The sequence below is a fragment of the Artemia franciscana genome, chromosome 12, assembly GCF_032884065.1.
Source record: "Artemia franciscana chromosome 12, ASM3288406v1, whole genome shotgun sequence".
Taxonomy (NCBI): Eukaryota; Metazoa; Arthropoda; class Branchiopoda; order Anostraca; family Artemiidae; genus Artemia; species Artemia franciscana.
The window spans coordinates 18,213,465-18,228,060 of NC_088874.1; the positions used below are offsets into that span (position 1 = coordinate 18,213,465).

General features: G+C 33.7%; 1 protein-coding gene across 9 annotated transcripts in view; it reads right to left on the reverse strand.

Annotated features, from left to right (window-relative positions):
* LOC136033792 (sodium bicarbonate cotransporter 3-like) overlaps positions 1 to 14,596 on the reverse strand; it is a 120,897-nt gene that overhangs the window by 39,946 nt on the left and 66,355 nt on the right. For 3 of the 9 annotated variants that reach the window (XM_065714695.1, XM_065714698.1, XM_065714696.1), the window contains exons 7-8: positions 3,196 to 3,357; positions 1,086 to 1,171 (exon numbers count right to left, since the gene is read on the reverse strand). In XM_065714695.1, coding sequence (XP_065570767.1) covers positions 1,086 to 1,171; positions 3,196 to 3,357 — 248 coding nt within the window. Of the gene's footprint in view, positions 1 to 1,085; positions 1,172 to 3,195; positions 3,358 to 6,378; positions 6,502 to 14,596 lie in introns of all 9 variants that reach the window. The other 6 variants (XM_065714701.1, XM_065714703.1, XM_065714702.1 and 3 more) reach the window with 3 other exon arrangements.

Below are 14,596 nucleotides of genomic sequence, written 5' to 3' on the forward strand. Positions count from 1 at the left end.
CTTTATGGCAGGAGTTTGACGGATGTTTAGAAAACTCTTCCAGGGCGTTTTTCCCAATTCACGTGAGGTTCCATGACAAGCTGCCCTAATTCTTGGTGAGACCCCCTTGCAGCTTGATTACAAGCAAATAAAGCAAAATATTTGCAGAAACACGCTTTTTCAAAGAAGAAAATACTAGCCAGACGTACTTATCCATCCAACTAACTTGAAACTTCCTTGTTTTTGAGCCTGTGGCATGAACTGGGAAAGGATAGTTCTTGTTTGCTTCAAAATGCCTTTTCAGTAAATTATACTTCGTTTCATTAGAAGCCGAACCTCTTCTTTCAAAGAATATTCTAATGTCATGCTTCATTTCATCACGTTTGTCTGCTACTACAGCATTTGGTATTGATTTTTAAGCTGAAGTCGAAGGTTCAGTCGCAACGGCAATGTTCAGCTGATCACTATTGCCACTTTTTTCAGAGTCAACCTCACTAATTCGTCGTCTTTTTCATACTTGTCCCCACTTCATCCCCTAGAGATGGACCACCCACGAACAGATGATCTTTAAAAACTAACAGTTAGCTCAAAGATTGCTTGACAAAAGGAGAGAAATTGGACAGGAAATTGATTAATACTATGCTGGTGACTCATCCGGGTAATTGCAGGCCAAAAAATCATCGAAAACGGTAAACACATTATGTCTCTTATCAGTAATTAGCCACTATCCCTTATTCTGTGAGAAGTATTAGAAAATTACGGGAAAATAAAAACAGAAATCGCAAGATTTTGAGAGGAAGGGGCAAAGCCCCCCCCCCCTTCGTATGCGCCTGGACCCCTCAATATATAGAAAATGACCCCTCAAGCTTCTGTTGTTTCTGTGAAGATTGGACTAGCACTTTCCTGGAAGCATTTTAGAGAGCAAAACAATCAGGTGGTAACTGAAAGTGTGGTTTTTCTCAAGGCAAATACATGTGAATAGCTCATTTCGTTTTCGAAGCAAAGTGATTCAAATGTTTGAACAATTCAAACATCACGGAGGGCTACAGATCTCAACTTTCGTAATACTGATTAAATTACTGGAGCATTATTCTTGAGTTACATACCTTATGAACATCAAGTTCAGCTCCGCTGGCATTGCGACCAATTGATGCACCACTAGGACTAACTGCCATGTTGCCACCATTATTGCCTAAAATTTGAATGAATAGTAAACTTATGCAATTCTTTTTTTTTGTAATGATAAACATTGGTAACTTCAAAGTTAACCGAGGTTATTACATAAGTAATGAACAACAGACGTTTTAATCGTCTATAGATAAACTGGAGATAAACAAAGGACCAGAGTTTCACCAGAAAAAAAAACACAAAAAAGAACAGCCAACATCATCTAACGTCAACAAGTAAAATTTGTCACCAGAAATATCCTTGTTTTATTCACCTATTTCTTTTTTGTTCTTTTTTGCATTGGGGCAAAAACGGATTTTTTTTTTTTGACAATTTTTTTTTGCCAAACAAGAACGAGAGAGAGTTTTAAATTTTCCACTTTTCATTTTCATTTTTTTCCCTTTTCCTTTCGAATTATAATTAAAGTTTAAATTTCAATAGGCTGAGCTTAGCTTCAGCTTGTTTTGAGGTTTTCTAGTAAAACTAGCTAGCACTACACTGTCAATGGCCCTTTCAGTTTTTAGTTTCTATTAAGGCCATGATTCGGCACCAAAGTACCACTTCCTGTTTAATTTCTTATTTTCCTTGCTAAGGACAGTTAATCAGGGCCTTGTTTCTCAATTAGAATATTAATATATTAAAAAACTTTTTAAGTAGACGTAACTTTACTATTAAATTACAGAATAATGAGAGTATAATAATTTATAGAAAGTACAGAATTATGTAAAAGCAAGTTTCTATAATTCAAAATATGAATAAATTACACACTATTGGCTATAATGACAAAAGCGTGTTTAAACGATTGTTGTTAAAAACCACCCACAAAGCAAATGGTTGTTTAACACCTCTGTTGGTTGATTCATGACATAAAATTTGGAATTCAGGGCACGTGCAGGTTTGTAGAAAAAAATAATAAGCATATAAAATGAAATTAGGTTCTTAAAATTTTTACTGGGCCAAAATATTTGAAACAGTTCGTTTTCGACATCAACAGAAAGTTTTATAAGTGAAGAGAAAAGAGTTAGTGTTTTGTAAACTCTTTCCTATAGCCTAAACTAGGCAGTTTCAAGTAAACTATTTTAATCTGATGCAATTAAACGTTGATATCTAAGGAAAGATGAGAAATTTTCAGAGCTTAGTACTTATAAGTTAGGCACTATCGATACTGTAATTTGTCTTTAAAAACGAAAATTTGAAAGTATTTATTTATTTCAGTACTAGCTTCATTAAATGGGGTAAAGATTGGAATTAAAAAAGGGGAGAAATTTTATGAAGATTAAATGCAACACACAAATTTCCTTAGTTTTTTTTCTTATCCGTAAGTATAATATAAAACTACATGAGCTGACACCATGTTAAGGACTGTTCTTCTATTACATAGGAAATTATTCCCCGCAACACCAAAAGTGCTATCTATGAAAAAAAAATTTTCTCTTTCAAGAAGCAATAAAAAATACTTTCTCCACATGCATCAGAGCTTTAATTCTGGCCAAAACCTTCTGTTAGCATAATTAAGTGTGAATATTATTTTCCTCAAGTAACAGTCACTTTTATTAATATCGGAAACCAATCTCCTGAAAATCGAGTTCTATTCAAAAGTGAGCCATATCCCCATGGCTAAAGTATTTATAAATATGAACAAAAAACCTCTCCTGAACAACAAAATGAAAAAAAAAATGAAAGTGACATCTTTGTGTGGAAGCTGAAGTAATAAAATAATAGAAAGAAAACAAACTTTTCCTTAATGTTCCTGATAATTTTTTTTAATGTTCACTTAGAGCTCGGAAATTTCTTATTTTTTTCCATTTTACAGCTAACTGATTTTTGTGTTCTAAAATGATTTTCTTTTCATTTAAATTATTTTTTTTTATTAAAATACTGAACAATGTAAACGAACGTAAGGGTCTTCTTTTAATAGACAAAGAGACGATAACAACAAAATGAGCAAACCACAGTTTTTTGGTTCGTTATTTTCTCCACTTTAGGACAGAGTTAAGTCATGCAGTTCCATTAGTCACATGACTGAGTAGCACATGCGATAACAATTACCACCGTGAGGTCCGGAGCTTGGAACCGACAAAAACCGTTCAGGTTTTATCGGCCGATGAGCAAGCTGTGGTGTTGCTGGCTGAACCTGTATTTGAACGCCACATGTTGATGGTGCTGTAGCTTCTGTGATATTTAAATTTGGAGTTGATGTATAAAGTGAACCTAAAGCGCAAAAATTAGAAAGAAAAAGCCAACAGAAGGACAAACGCATGTAAAATACGAAGCACAGCAATATTCAGTGTCAAGCAATATTCAGTGCAGGTGATGAACATATAGCAGAATATTTTTCATAAAAGAGTTGTAGGTTATATACAGCGTATTCCAATTGCTTTGATAATAATTTAAATGAAAGGCTGTGAATGTACATATGCATAAAGATATTTTATACAATGTTAAGGCAATACAAAAATCAACTTAATTTAGAACGCATGGCTTCTGCTGTTTTGTTTTTATTTTTTATTTTTGTTCTAATAAAAACAATGCAATGTTGCTCTCTTTTAAAATGATCGTCTCTTACTAGGTTGCTAGTTACCGCTGCAACCCGGATATGTTGATCTCTTTTAAAATACAGAACGAATCACCCGTTGCTTTGGTTGAAAATATTCTTTTCCCTCAATGAAATAGCCTATCCAAAACTGATGAGTTATAAACTATCCCAATTTTGTAGAGCCTGAAAAAAAAAACCATACAGGAATCAAATCTTCCAGCATTATTATTTTTCATTTGGAATAGCCCAATACAGAGAATGACATTAAATTAGAAAAAAAAGACAAAATGTTTGACTAGGAAACATATGACGGAGCAAAATAGTTGCACATCTCCTCCTGTGAAAGATGTATCCCTTCCTCATTCTTTGCCTTAACATCTGTCACAAGTTAAAGTACATCATGTTTTAACTATGGTTACATATACCATATGCTCCCTAGCCCAGACCCGAGGACTCTACATCTGCCCAAAGCTAAAAAAGCATATAAAGCACGCTTTATTACTTCTTGAGTTATCGACATTACTACATTAAAATCAGTTAATTGTTAAAAAACAATGTTTTTCAGATGGAAATAAAATCTGATGTTGAAACTTAAAATGAGCAAATAATGAGCAAACATTATTGCTTCGCAGCCTATGCAATCTATACCTATAGAGCTAGTTCAAACAAACCGAATGGTGATATTTTCCTATGTTTATAGGATTATGGGAAAAAAACAACAAAGAACAACAAACTAACGTTAAAATAGAGCTTTACTGAAAACACAAAAAAACACACATAATAAACAAGAATGCTTAAATTGTTTCTATACTATAAAAAATATCAACTACAGTACCGGTCAATAGTGAGAACGAAAACGAGATGCAGGATTCCAATGAAGGAACTGAGCTTTGAAGTGCTTAATATTTCTTTTGTCTAAAAAATTCTACGCTGTTTCATTTTTTCCAGTAAACCTCTAGTTTTGCATAGTCCTACAAACTTAGGAAAATATGATCAATCGGTTTATCTGCAATAGATCTATAGAAATATATTGGATACACTACGAAGCAATCATTTCTGTTCGTTTAAAGCTTCAACTTCGCTCTTTACTTCCACAATAAAACTTTCATTTCTTTAATTAATTTTCGCTCGCTTGTCGTTCGAAACAAAATACATATTTAATTTTGAATACTAAATTTGGAAATCACTATTTGTAGTAGCTTGAAAGAAAGAAGCATCAACAACGCAAAATTTGTTTCTATAATGAAGGTCCGAGTATAATGTTGGTCATTAAATTAAAACCTTTATAATGGTATATTATGCCTGAAGCGCACACTGGAGGAGATATTGCAGTTTTTTTTCTACCCTACAATTATTAACGAACAAGGTAAAGAGAACTTGCTGAGAGAACATACATTCAAGAACTGAGTCATGAACGCTAAACTTAATTTTATTTTGAAAGACAGGGTTAATAGACTCTTTTTTCTCATAGGTCTGGGGAAACAAAAGCATTACTGCTAGCTAACAATTCTCAGAGACATATTAATCGGGCGAAAAGTACAAAAAAAGCCATCCCGGAAAAAATCCTAACAGAATGCTATATTAGCCTGCTCCTAAAATGTTTGAACATACATACATTCAGAACATACATTCAAGAACTGAGTCATGAACGCTAAACTTAATTTTATTTTGAAAGCCAGAGTTAAAAGACCCTTTTTTCTCTTAGACCTGGGGAAACAAAAGCGTTATTGCTAGCTAAAAATTCTCAGAGACATATCAATTGGGCGAAAAGTACAAAAAAAGCCTTCCCGGAAAAAAATCCTAACAGAATGCTATATTAACCTGTTCCTAAAATGTTTGTAAGAAGCCAACAAAATAATTTAGACTTCTAAACGTTTCCAGTAGCCTGTTATTGCTGGAGGAAAAAGGGGAATGCAAAAGTGGAATCCATGCAAAAGCACGGCTGTATTTATTTTTCAAGGTTGGGGACAGTAAACGTCTGGATAACTGGTTTCACGACGGTGGTGATTTCAATAGTGTACTTCTTATTTCGATTTACACGTTACATCATGTTTAAGGTGCTTTAGCCCTTCTTCAAATTCTAAAAAAATTGGTTTCATAATTAAGAATCGTTGTTCTGTGAAGAGAAACACAAAAACCGTCAGATGATTTGCCCCCAACCACGCATTGCACTTACGACCGAAGGCACTCAGAATCAGGAGATAGGAACATACGCAACGCAAACCATTGACCAGCATGCGAAAGTTTTTATTTTTTTTTTAAGTTAATTGAGTCTATATAATAGCTACTAATTCTGAAGCAGCGTGAATCGAGAATTTTTTTTTCACAAGGCAGTTTTTTTATGGAAACGCGTTTTAAAAATTTTTGTTAGCATGTCGACAATATTTTGACATGTTCTTCTCAATTAATTTGAGGCTTGGCACCTCTAAATACCCAAACAATTACTGTGGGTGAAGTAGTAGGTTCTCTTATTCCCTCCCCATCTGTGCATTTATTCCATGCAGCTATTTCACATTCATAAAATCGACCAACTTCATTTCAGAAAGTACTCGTTCAATATCCACTAGAATGTGCTGATTGTGAGAATACTGTAGCGTATTTTCGAGTCAGAATAACATTTAACCATAAAAATAGTACATAACATTGATTAGAAGAAAGAAGTACATGTATCAGAGAAGGAAGCAGCAAGCTCATACCAGGGATTGCCAAGTACGGACCTTTTTGGTCAGAGCTTTGTAGAAGCGAACTGCAAGGAGTTGCTTCTATTATGTTTGGAGGGTGGTGGCTATGCATGTGTTGTCTCCTGTTTTCACCAACACCTTTAGGCAGCATGAAAAAAAAATTTACATATAATGAACAGTTAACATAGCCTAATAAAATACACAAACGTTCAGCCGAAATGAATAGCGACGCATCTTCGTTCTTTCTTTTAAGCATGTACTCTAAGGAAAACATAAATTATTTTTCACTGGAGATGGGCTTTTCACTCTTTTTCATTTTCAAACTAGTACTTTATAACCTGCCTGTATTAATAATAATTTTGATAAAATCAATACAGATATGCTAGCAGCCACGAGTACTGGTTCGGTATGTCGCCATTTTCATCAAATTCCTTGATTCAAATTCTATTTTCCTATTTTACAGCAGGAAAATAAAGGAAGAAACAGACAAAATAAAACGAGCTGATTGTTACAAGACAGTGATTCAGCTAACCCGAAATTCCACTTATTTCGATAATATCGTTGATAATAATCCTTGACAGACCCAATGCTAGAATGTACATATTTGGTAGATGAAATACTTGAAAATTGAAAAAAAAAAAAAAAAAAAAAAAAAAAAACAAATAGCCTAACGTTAGTTTTGTTTATAGATAGTAATTCTTACGGTGTTCGAAACTTAAGCGTGGTATGGTAAGTGCTGACCCACAGCAAAAAGGCTATCTAATCTGCAAAACAGTGTCTTAGACAAAAAAAGGTAGATGTATGTATTTGCCACTGCTGCATGTCCTATTCTGGTTTTGAATAGCTCATCATTATAGAATGATCACTACATTCTTTTTCAACGACAAAGTTTAGCGGCTAAGCAAATGCTTGCCCAGAGTCTGAACTTAACATTATACATATATATATATATATATATATATATAAATATATATATATATATATATATATATATATATTATTTTATTTATTTATTAAACTTAAGACCAACTAGGGCCACTTACAAAAAAAGAAAAAAATAAGAAAGAAAAAAATATAACAAAAACAGATAAATCAATAACACGCAAAAAATAATCAGCAAAAAAAAAAAAAAAAAGTTTCTTTCAAATAACAATGGTGCATTTAAACATGTCAAAATTGTTGTGTGTAAATCACATTTGACCAATTCAGCCAAAGTGGCAGAGAGAGGCAAAAAAGCGGCTCAGAAAGCACCAAAATAAGGGGATTATCCGAGGCAAGTATCCTTGTCTGGATAGAAAGAGAAGATTTTCCACACAGCTCAGGAAAAGATGGGAGGCCACCACCAACAAACATTCCAGATGCACTGCAATTCAAAGGAAGATTAAGAAGCCACCGTAAAGGATTATTATAAAGAACCCGAAGAGAACTCTCACACCTAACAGATTGACAGAAGCTAGACCATACAACGGAGTGCAGTAAGCTCTGAAAAGAAAGCATTTTACAGAAAGGTCGCAACTCCCGAACTTACGAATGAGTAAGTTAGCACTGCAGCACACACCGAACGTGAAAGTGCCTTAACATGAATCTCATATATATATATATATATATATATATATATATATATATCTATATATATAAAAATAAGTTGTCTGTCTGTCTGTGGATGTGTGGATGGATGTGTCAGGTGACGTCACCTGAAAAAACTGGATTAGGTGACGTCAAAACTGAAAAAACTAAAAAAAGGCAAAAACTACAAAAAAAACTAAAAACTAATAAAAAAAATAAAAAAGCTAAAAAACTAAAAAAACTATAAAGGTAAAAACCAATAAAAAACTAAAAAAAAAAACTGAAAAAACTAAAAAAAGGCAAAAACTACAAAAAAAAACTAAAAACTAATAAGAAAAGTAAAAAAGCTAAAAAACTAAAAAAACTAAAAAAACTAAAAAAATGTAAAAAACTAAAAAAAATAAAAAATAAAAAAAAACTAAAAAAAAGGAAAAAACTGAAAAATAAGCTAGAATAAAGGTAAAAACCAATAAAAAACTAAAAAAAAAGGAAAAAACTAATAAATGACGACACTCAAAGAGAAAGCGACCAGGACAAAAACTAAAAAAAAAGGCAAAAACTACAAAAAAACTAAAAACTAATAAAAAAAATAAGAAAGCTAAAAAACTAAAAAAACTAAAAAAAGGTAAAAAACTAAAAAAACTAAAAACTAAAAAAAAACTAAAAAAGGTAAAAACTAAAAGAACTAAAAAAGAAAAAAATAAATGACGACACTCAAAGAGAAAGCGACCAGGACAAAAGGAATGTTCGATTAGCAATCAACAAAGCACCGGGACACAGGGAGTATAAATGACGACCAGGACACAAGTAAAAAAAAAAAAAATTAACAAAACTAAAAAGAAGGTAAAAACTACAAAAAAACTAAAAAGAAAAAAAAACTAAAAACTAATAAAAAAACTAAAAAATCTAAAAATCTAAATAAACTAAAAAAGAAAAAAAAAGGAAAAAAATAAAGGAGAAAAACAAAACTAAAAAACGAATGTATATACAGACCGGTACACCGGGATACAAATGACGACCGGGACACAGGGAATATAAATAACGACCGGGACACAGGGACACAACTACAACGGGGACACCGGGGGAAACAGGGGGATATAAATGACGACCGGGACAAAAAAACTAAAAAGAAATAAAAACTAAAAACTAATAAAAAAAACTAAAAAATCTAAAAATCTAAATAAGCTAAAAAAGAAAAAAAAAGGAAAAAAATAAAGGAGAAAAACAAAACTAAAAAACGAATGTATATACAGACCGGGACACCGGGATACAAATGATGACCGGGACCCGGGACACAGGGAATATAAATGACGACCGGGACACAGGGACACAACTACAACGGGGACACCGGGGGAAACAGGGGGATAACCTGACAATCTATTTATATGCAAAGACAATGGGACAGCAAAGAATGTTGTATATTCGCAAGTTTTACGTAGTTAAAACCATATATATATATATATCTATATTCACAGGTGGGACATAGGGACACAACTACAATGGCGCGTAACTATTATGGCGCGTAACGACTTACGCGCACGGGGGGGCTTGGGGGGGCGCGAAGCGCCCCCACCAACTAGGTGTTGGGGTGGCGCGAAGCGCCACCCCAACAGCTAGTATATATATATATATATATATATATATATATATATATATATATATATATAAAGGTAAGAGTTATGGCGGTCAGGGGGAGCTTCTCAGAATAGTTTAAATACTTTGACGAACATTCGCAGTGCATGAAATGGGAATCGACTTCACTAGGGGAAACTGAACACAAGTGGCAATTTTTTTTTAACTTTTAGATATTAAACCCCTTTCCATTGATTGTTGTTTTCAGTACTTCCTTCCACATAAGATGTGCGAATCGTGCCAAAACAGCCCTTAGGTGATAGTATTGGCAAAGAATGTGTCAATAAAACAGGAAAAAGGGTGATTGAGACTTCATCTTCCGTTGCAAGTACTGTTTGTCGTCGTTCTATTCAGACTCCAGAACTTCTTAGCTTCATCATATTGGCAACGATGAACTCGGTCAAGGAATAGCCAAAGCATAGCACTTCCTTTCCAATTGCATCCCAGGTTAAGCTTGAAACTATTTTTTATTCTGATACTTGAATATTATTCGAGGAATGTGCGAAAGAATATAAAAAAATTACATGCCAAAATCAAATAAAATTTTACTTTTTGAAAAGCTTGGTTATAGGGTAGCTAGTACGGCACTTCCTGATCAAAGTGCTTGGATACCACTTAGTAGGCTATTACATAAAAAAACTAGTGTTTTTAACTGGAAGAAAGGAGCGACATTAAACCTTAAAACGAACAGAAATTACTCCTTATATGAAATGGGTTGTCCCCTCCGCAATCCCTCGCTCTTTACGCTAAAGCTTTTAATTGTTTTAAAAAGCAGAATTGTGGCAAAGAGTCAAACTTTAGCGTAAAGAGCGAGGGATTGCGGAGGGGATAACCCATTTCATATACGGAGTAATTTCTGTTCGTTTTAAGGTTTAATGTCGCTCCTTACTTTCAGTTAAAAAAAACTAGTTTTTTTTATGTAATTTCTGAACGTTTTTGAATTAATGCATGTTTGATTTTGGCTCTCCACACATAAATTAATTAAAATGAAATTTGCATATTAATTCCTTTTTTTGGCTAAATGGCTTTCTCTTAGTTTTGATCAGACGATTTTGAGAAATAAGGGATGGGGAAGGAGGCCTAGTTGCCATGCAATTTTTCGGTTACATAAAAAGGCAACTATAAAATTTGATTTTTAACGAATTTTTCCATTAGTAAAAAATATACGTAACTTCAGAATTAATTTACGTAACAAACTTTTATATTCTTTAATTTTTATTATGTATATGAGGGGGTTTGAACCCTCGTTAATACCTCGTTCTTTACACTAAATTGTAAGTTTTGTCCCAATTCTTTAAGAATGACCCCTGAATCAGAAAGGCCGTAGAATAAATAGTTGAAATTACTAAAAACACTATAGCATAAAGAGCAAGGTATTTATCTCCTCCTAAATAACTCGCTCTTTATGCTAAAGTTTTTTAGAACCCCTCATATGCGTAATAATCTCTGTTTGTTTTAAGTTTCAATGCTACTCTTTACTTTCAATTGAAAAAACTTTTCCATGTTTATTTTTTCATTGTTTTTTTTTATAGTAATTTTAGAAAATCCTGCGCCCTTTCCATTGAATTTCTGTTCCCCCATGACATATTTCTCCAAGGAAAGATCCTCCCACATAGCCCCCTCCCCTTAACCCCGCCCCCAAAACCAAAAAAAATCCCCTGAAAACGACTGTACACTTCCCAATAACCATTATTACATGTAAACACTGGTCGAAGTTTGTAACTTGCAGCCCCTTCCCCAGGGACTGTGGGGGAGTAAGTCATTCCCAAAGACATAGTTATTATGGTTTTTAACTATGCGGAACAAAATGGCTATCTCAAAATTTTGATCTGTTGACTTTGGAGAAAAAATGAGCGTGGGAGGGGGCCTAGGTGCCCTCCAATTTTTTTGGTCACTTAAAAAGGACACTAGAACTTTTCATTTCCGTTAGAATGAGCCCTCTTGCGACATTCTAGGACCACTTGGTCGATACGATGACCCCTGGGGAAAAGAAAAAAAAAACAAAGAAAAAACAAACAAATAAACACGCACCCGTGATTTGTCTTCTGGCAAAAAATACGAAATTCCACATTTTTGCAGATAGGAGCTTGCAAATTTTGCAATAGGGTTCTCTGATACGCCGAATGCGATGGTGTGATTTTCGTTAAGATTTTGTGACCTTTAGGGGGTGTTTTCCCCTATTTTCTAAAATAAGGCAAATTTTTTCAGGATCGTAACTTCTGATGACAAAGACTAAATTTGATGAAACTTGTATATTTAAAATCAGCATGAAAATCTGATTCTTTTGATGTATATTTTAGCATCAAAATTCCGTTTTTTAGAGTTTCGTTTACTATTGAGCCGGGTCGCTCCTTACTACAGTTCGTTACCACGAACTGTTTGAAAGTACATCATGAAAGAGCAGCTTACGTGGATTGGATATTTTCTTTGAGATCAATGAAGGCCCTATCCCTAGAAGTTCTACTAAATAACATGCAAGAGGATAGGAAAAAGGTCCATATTAGCCTCAGATGTGATCACAGAAATGAGTTAAAACTATCAAAGAAAGTAAAGGGCTATATTAAAACTTGAAAGAAGCAGATACAAAGTTACATAATGATTCAAACTCAAAACTAATAGAACTTACTAGGAATGAATAAATGAAACCTAATTATAATTTCCGTTCGTTTGGGTTTCAGTTATTCCTTCATGGTGGTTTCTGTTTGTTCTGGGGTTTAATTCATAGTAATTTCTGTTAGTTTTACGTTTGAGTGATAACACGACTTTATTTCAGCATTTTCTAAGGTTGAATATTGCTCATTACTTTTCTTTGAAAAACTCTTGTTTTGGGAAATAAATTTACTTTCTGTTCGTTTTTTAATTAGTACAGTTTTGTGATTGGTTAACTGTAAGAATACCTTGGGTTAATTGTAATGTTAATCGTGAAGATTTGTTAGCTTTACTGCCTAATATATAAAAAACTGGAAAGAAGTCTATGTTTTGGGAAAAATCTAAACATTTCGTAAAAATCTTCAGCCGTAGTTCTGTCGAACAATTTTTTAATAACATTTATACCCTAAATTATGGGTCTAGATAGGCCATTTAGTACAACCTAGATATATATTCCAGGGTTTGATTTACCTCCCCCTTCCATATCTGGTAAAAAATTACACTAACTCGACTGTACTTTTTTCATCGATAGATTATACGAAGTAAAAGAAAAGATTACGAAAAAGTCTGATCAAATAATTTTAAAGAATAAACAAAATGATTGTCATTTGAATCTTTTAAAAGTGCGGAGATTTAAAAAATGCACACGTATCGTTTCTTTGCAACCTACTTTTTATTATCTCCTTTCCCACTCAAACCCAACAAACGCATTATTTTGTTGTTGTTATAACAATATCTGACTAGTTTTTCTCCGTGGATATTCTGAATGTGTTTTGAAAAGACGATTCAAGGGCAAACAATTTATGAAATCCTTGGTCTGTTTCCAAAGGTTTAGAATACTTTTCTTGTCAATATTGAAGCTAAAATTAAACTCAACAGGTGATCCGTTAATAGTTTCCTTTTTACTGAACAATTTACATAGTACCTGTCAGACAAGTAAGAATTTGTGATAGCTAGCTATACACATAGTCAGACAAGTATGACGTTTTTACTTTAGTAAAAAAGAAGGAAGACACGTAATTGCTTCCCATGTGAAAATGATTTTAACTGTTGCTCAAGATGGGAGACTGTAATTCACCTATAGAAGATGTTCGACTATGATGATATTAACGGCGCAGTTTTCATTTAGACCTAATACCGTTTTCGAGGGGTTTCAGGCTATTCTCGAAAATTCCCCTAAATTGGTTTTCGTTGATTGGCTATTTGGGTGCCATAAATTTGGTTTCACTTTGTTTTTGTGGAAACTAGCAGAAAAAACAGTTACCATTCCTGAACCAGCAAGAACTAGCAATTCTTCCTCATTTGACAGTTTTTCCAAGCTTGTTTATAAATTTTCGCTTTCTATGGGCAACAGTTCGTTCTTTACTAAATTGCATCTGACCCAGCGACTATAAGACTAAAGAAGAGGATTTTACCATTTAGATATTAATCAAAGCGTTTGAAACGGCAAGCATTTGTTTAATTTCCAAAAACAGAATAAACAAATGGTGAGTATATAAAAAATCTATTTTAAACGTTTATGATGGCTAGTTCAGTTCAATTTTCAAAAGCGAAATAAACATATACCAAGATCACGTCACGATTTTTCCGACGCCGCTAAAATTCTTTGTTCGGTTCAATTAAGACAACGAAAATACTGACATGTCATCAACAGAAATTTCGAATTTGGTCGGTAAACGCAGCATTTTACCGACTCTTGCCGTGATTTTATAGATGGTGCCTTAATTTTCCATTTGGTTAAATAAACAGCATTAAAATAGTGACATGATATGCAGCAAAATCTGAATCTCGGTTGGTAAATTCAGCAGTTTTACCGACTCGTGCAGTAATTTTACGTTTTGCATTCAAAACAGACATTATGTTAATTTTAGAAAAAAACAGTCGGTAAAAATGACCAGCCAGTTGGTAAAATCTCTTGCTCCCCCACCTAACATTTTGTCTAGCAACGACCCTGGGGACAATCCTGAGTTTTAATGTTACTCTTTACTTTCAGTTGAAAATTTTCAACGGAACGTTCTGTTGAGCTTTCGGTTGAACAAACTCCGTTAAAAAAGATCATTTTTCAAGTAATGCTGGTAAGTCTGGCTTACTCTCCGTGAAAAAATCCCTCCCCTCAAGGCAAACGCCTTCGCCTTCGTAGAGTTTCATCCTCTTTAAAAATCCCCCTCCGTAAAATTTCTTGCAGACGATCCCGCCTGAAAAAATTCTACTTAGTTTACTTCAATTTGAAAAGGACTTTAATTTCTAATAGTTATTCCAATCACTCCGGAAATTCCCTCTTTCGTGGAATTTTTTCCAGGAAATCCAAACCCATTAAAATCCCCCTACCCCGTACAATTATCCCGGAACATCTCCACATACAAAATTAAGTTGGCAAAGAGAAAGA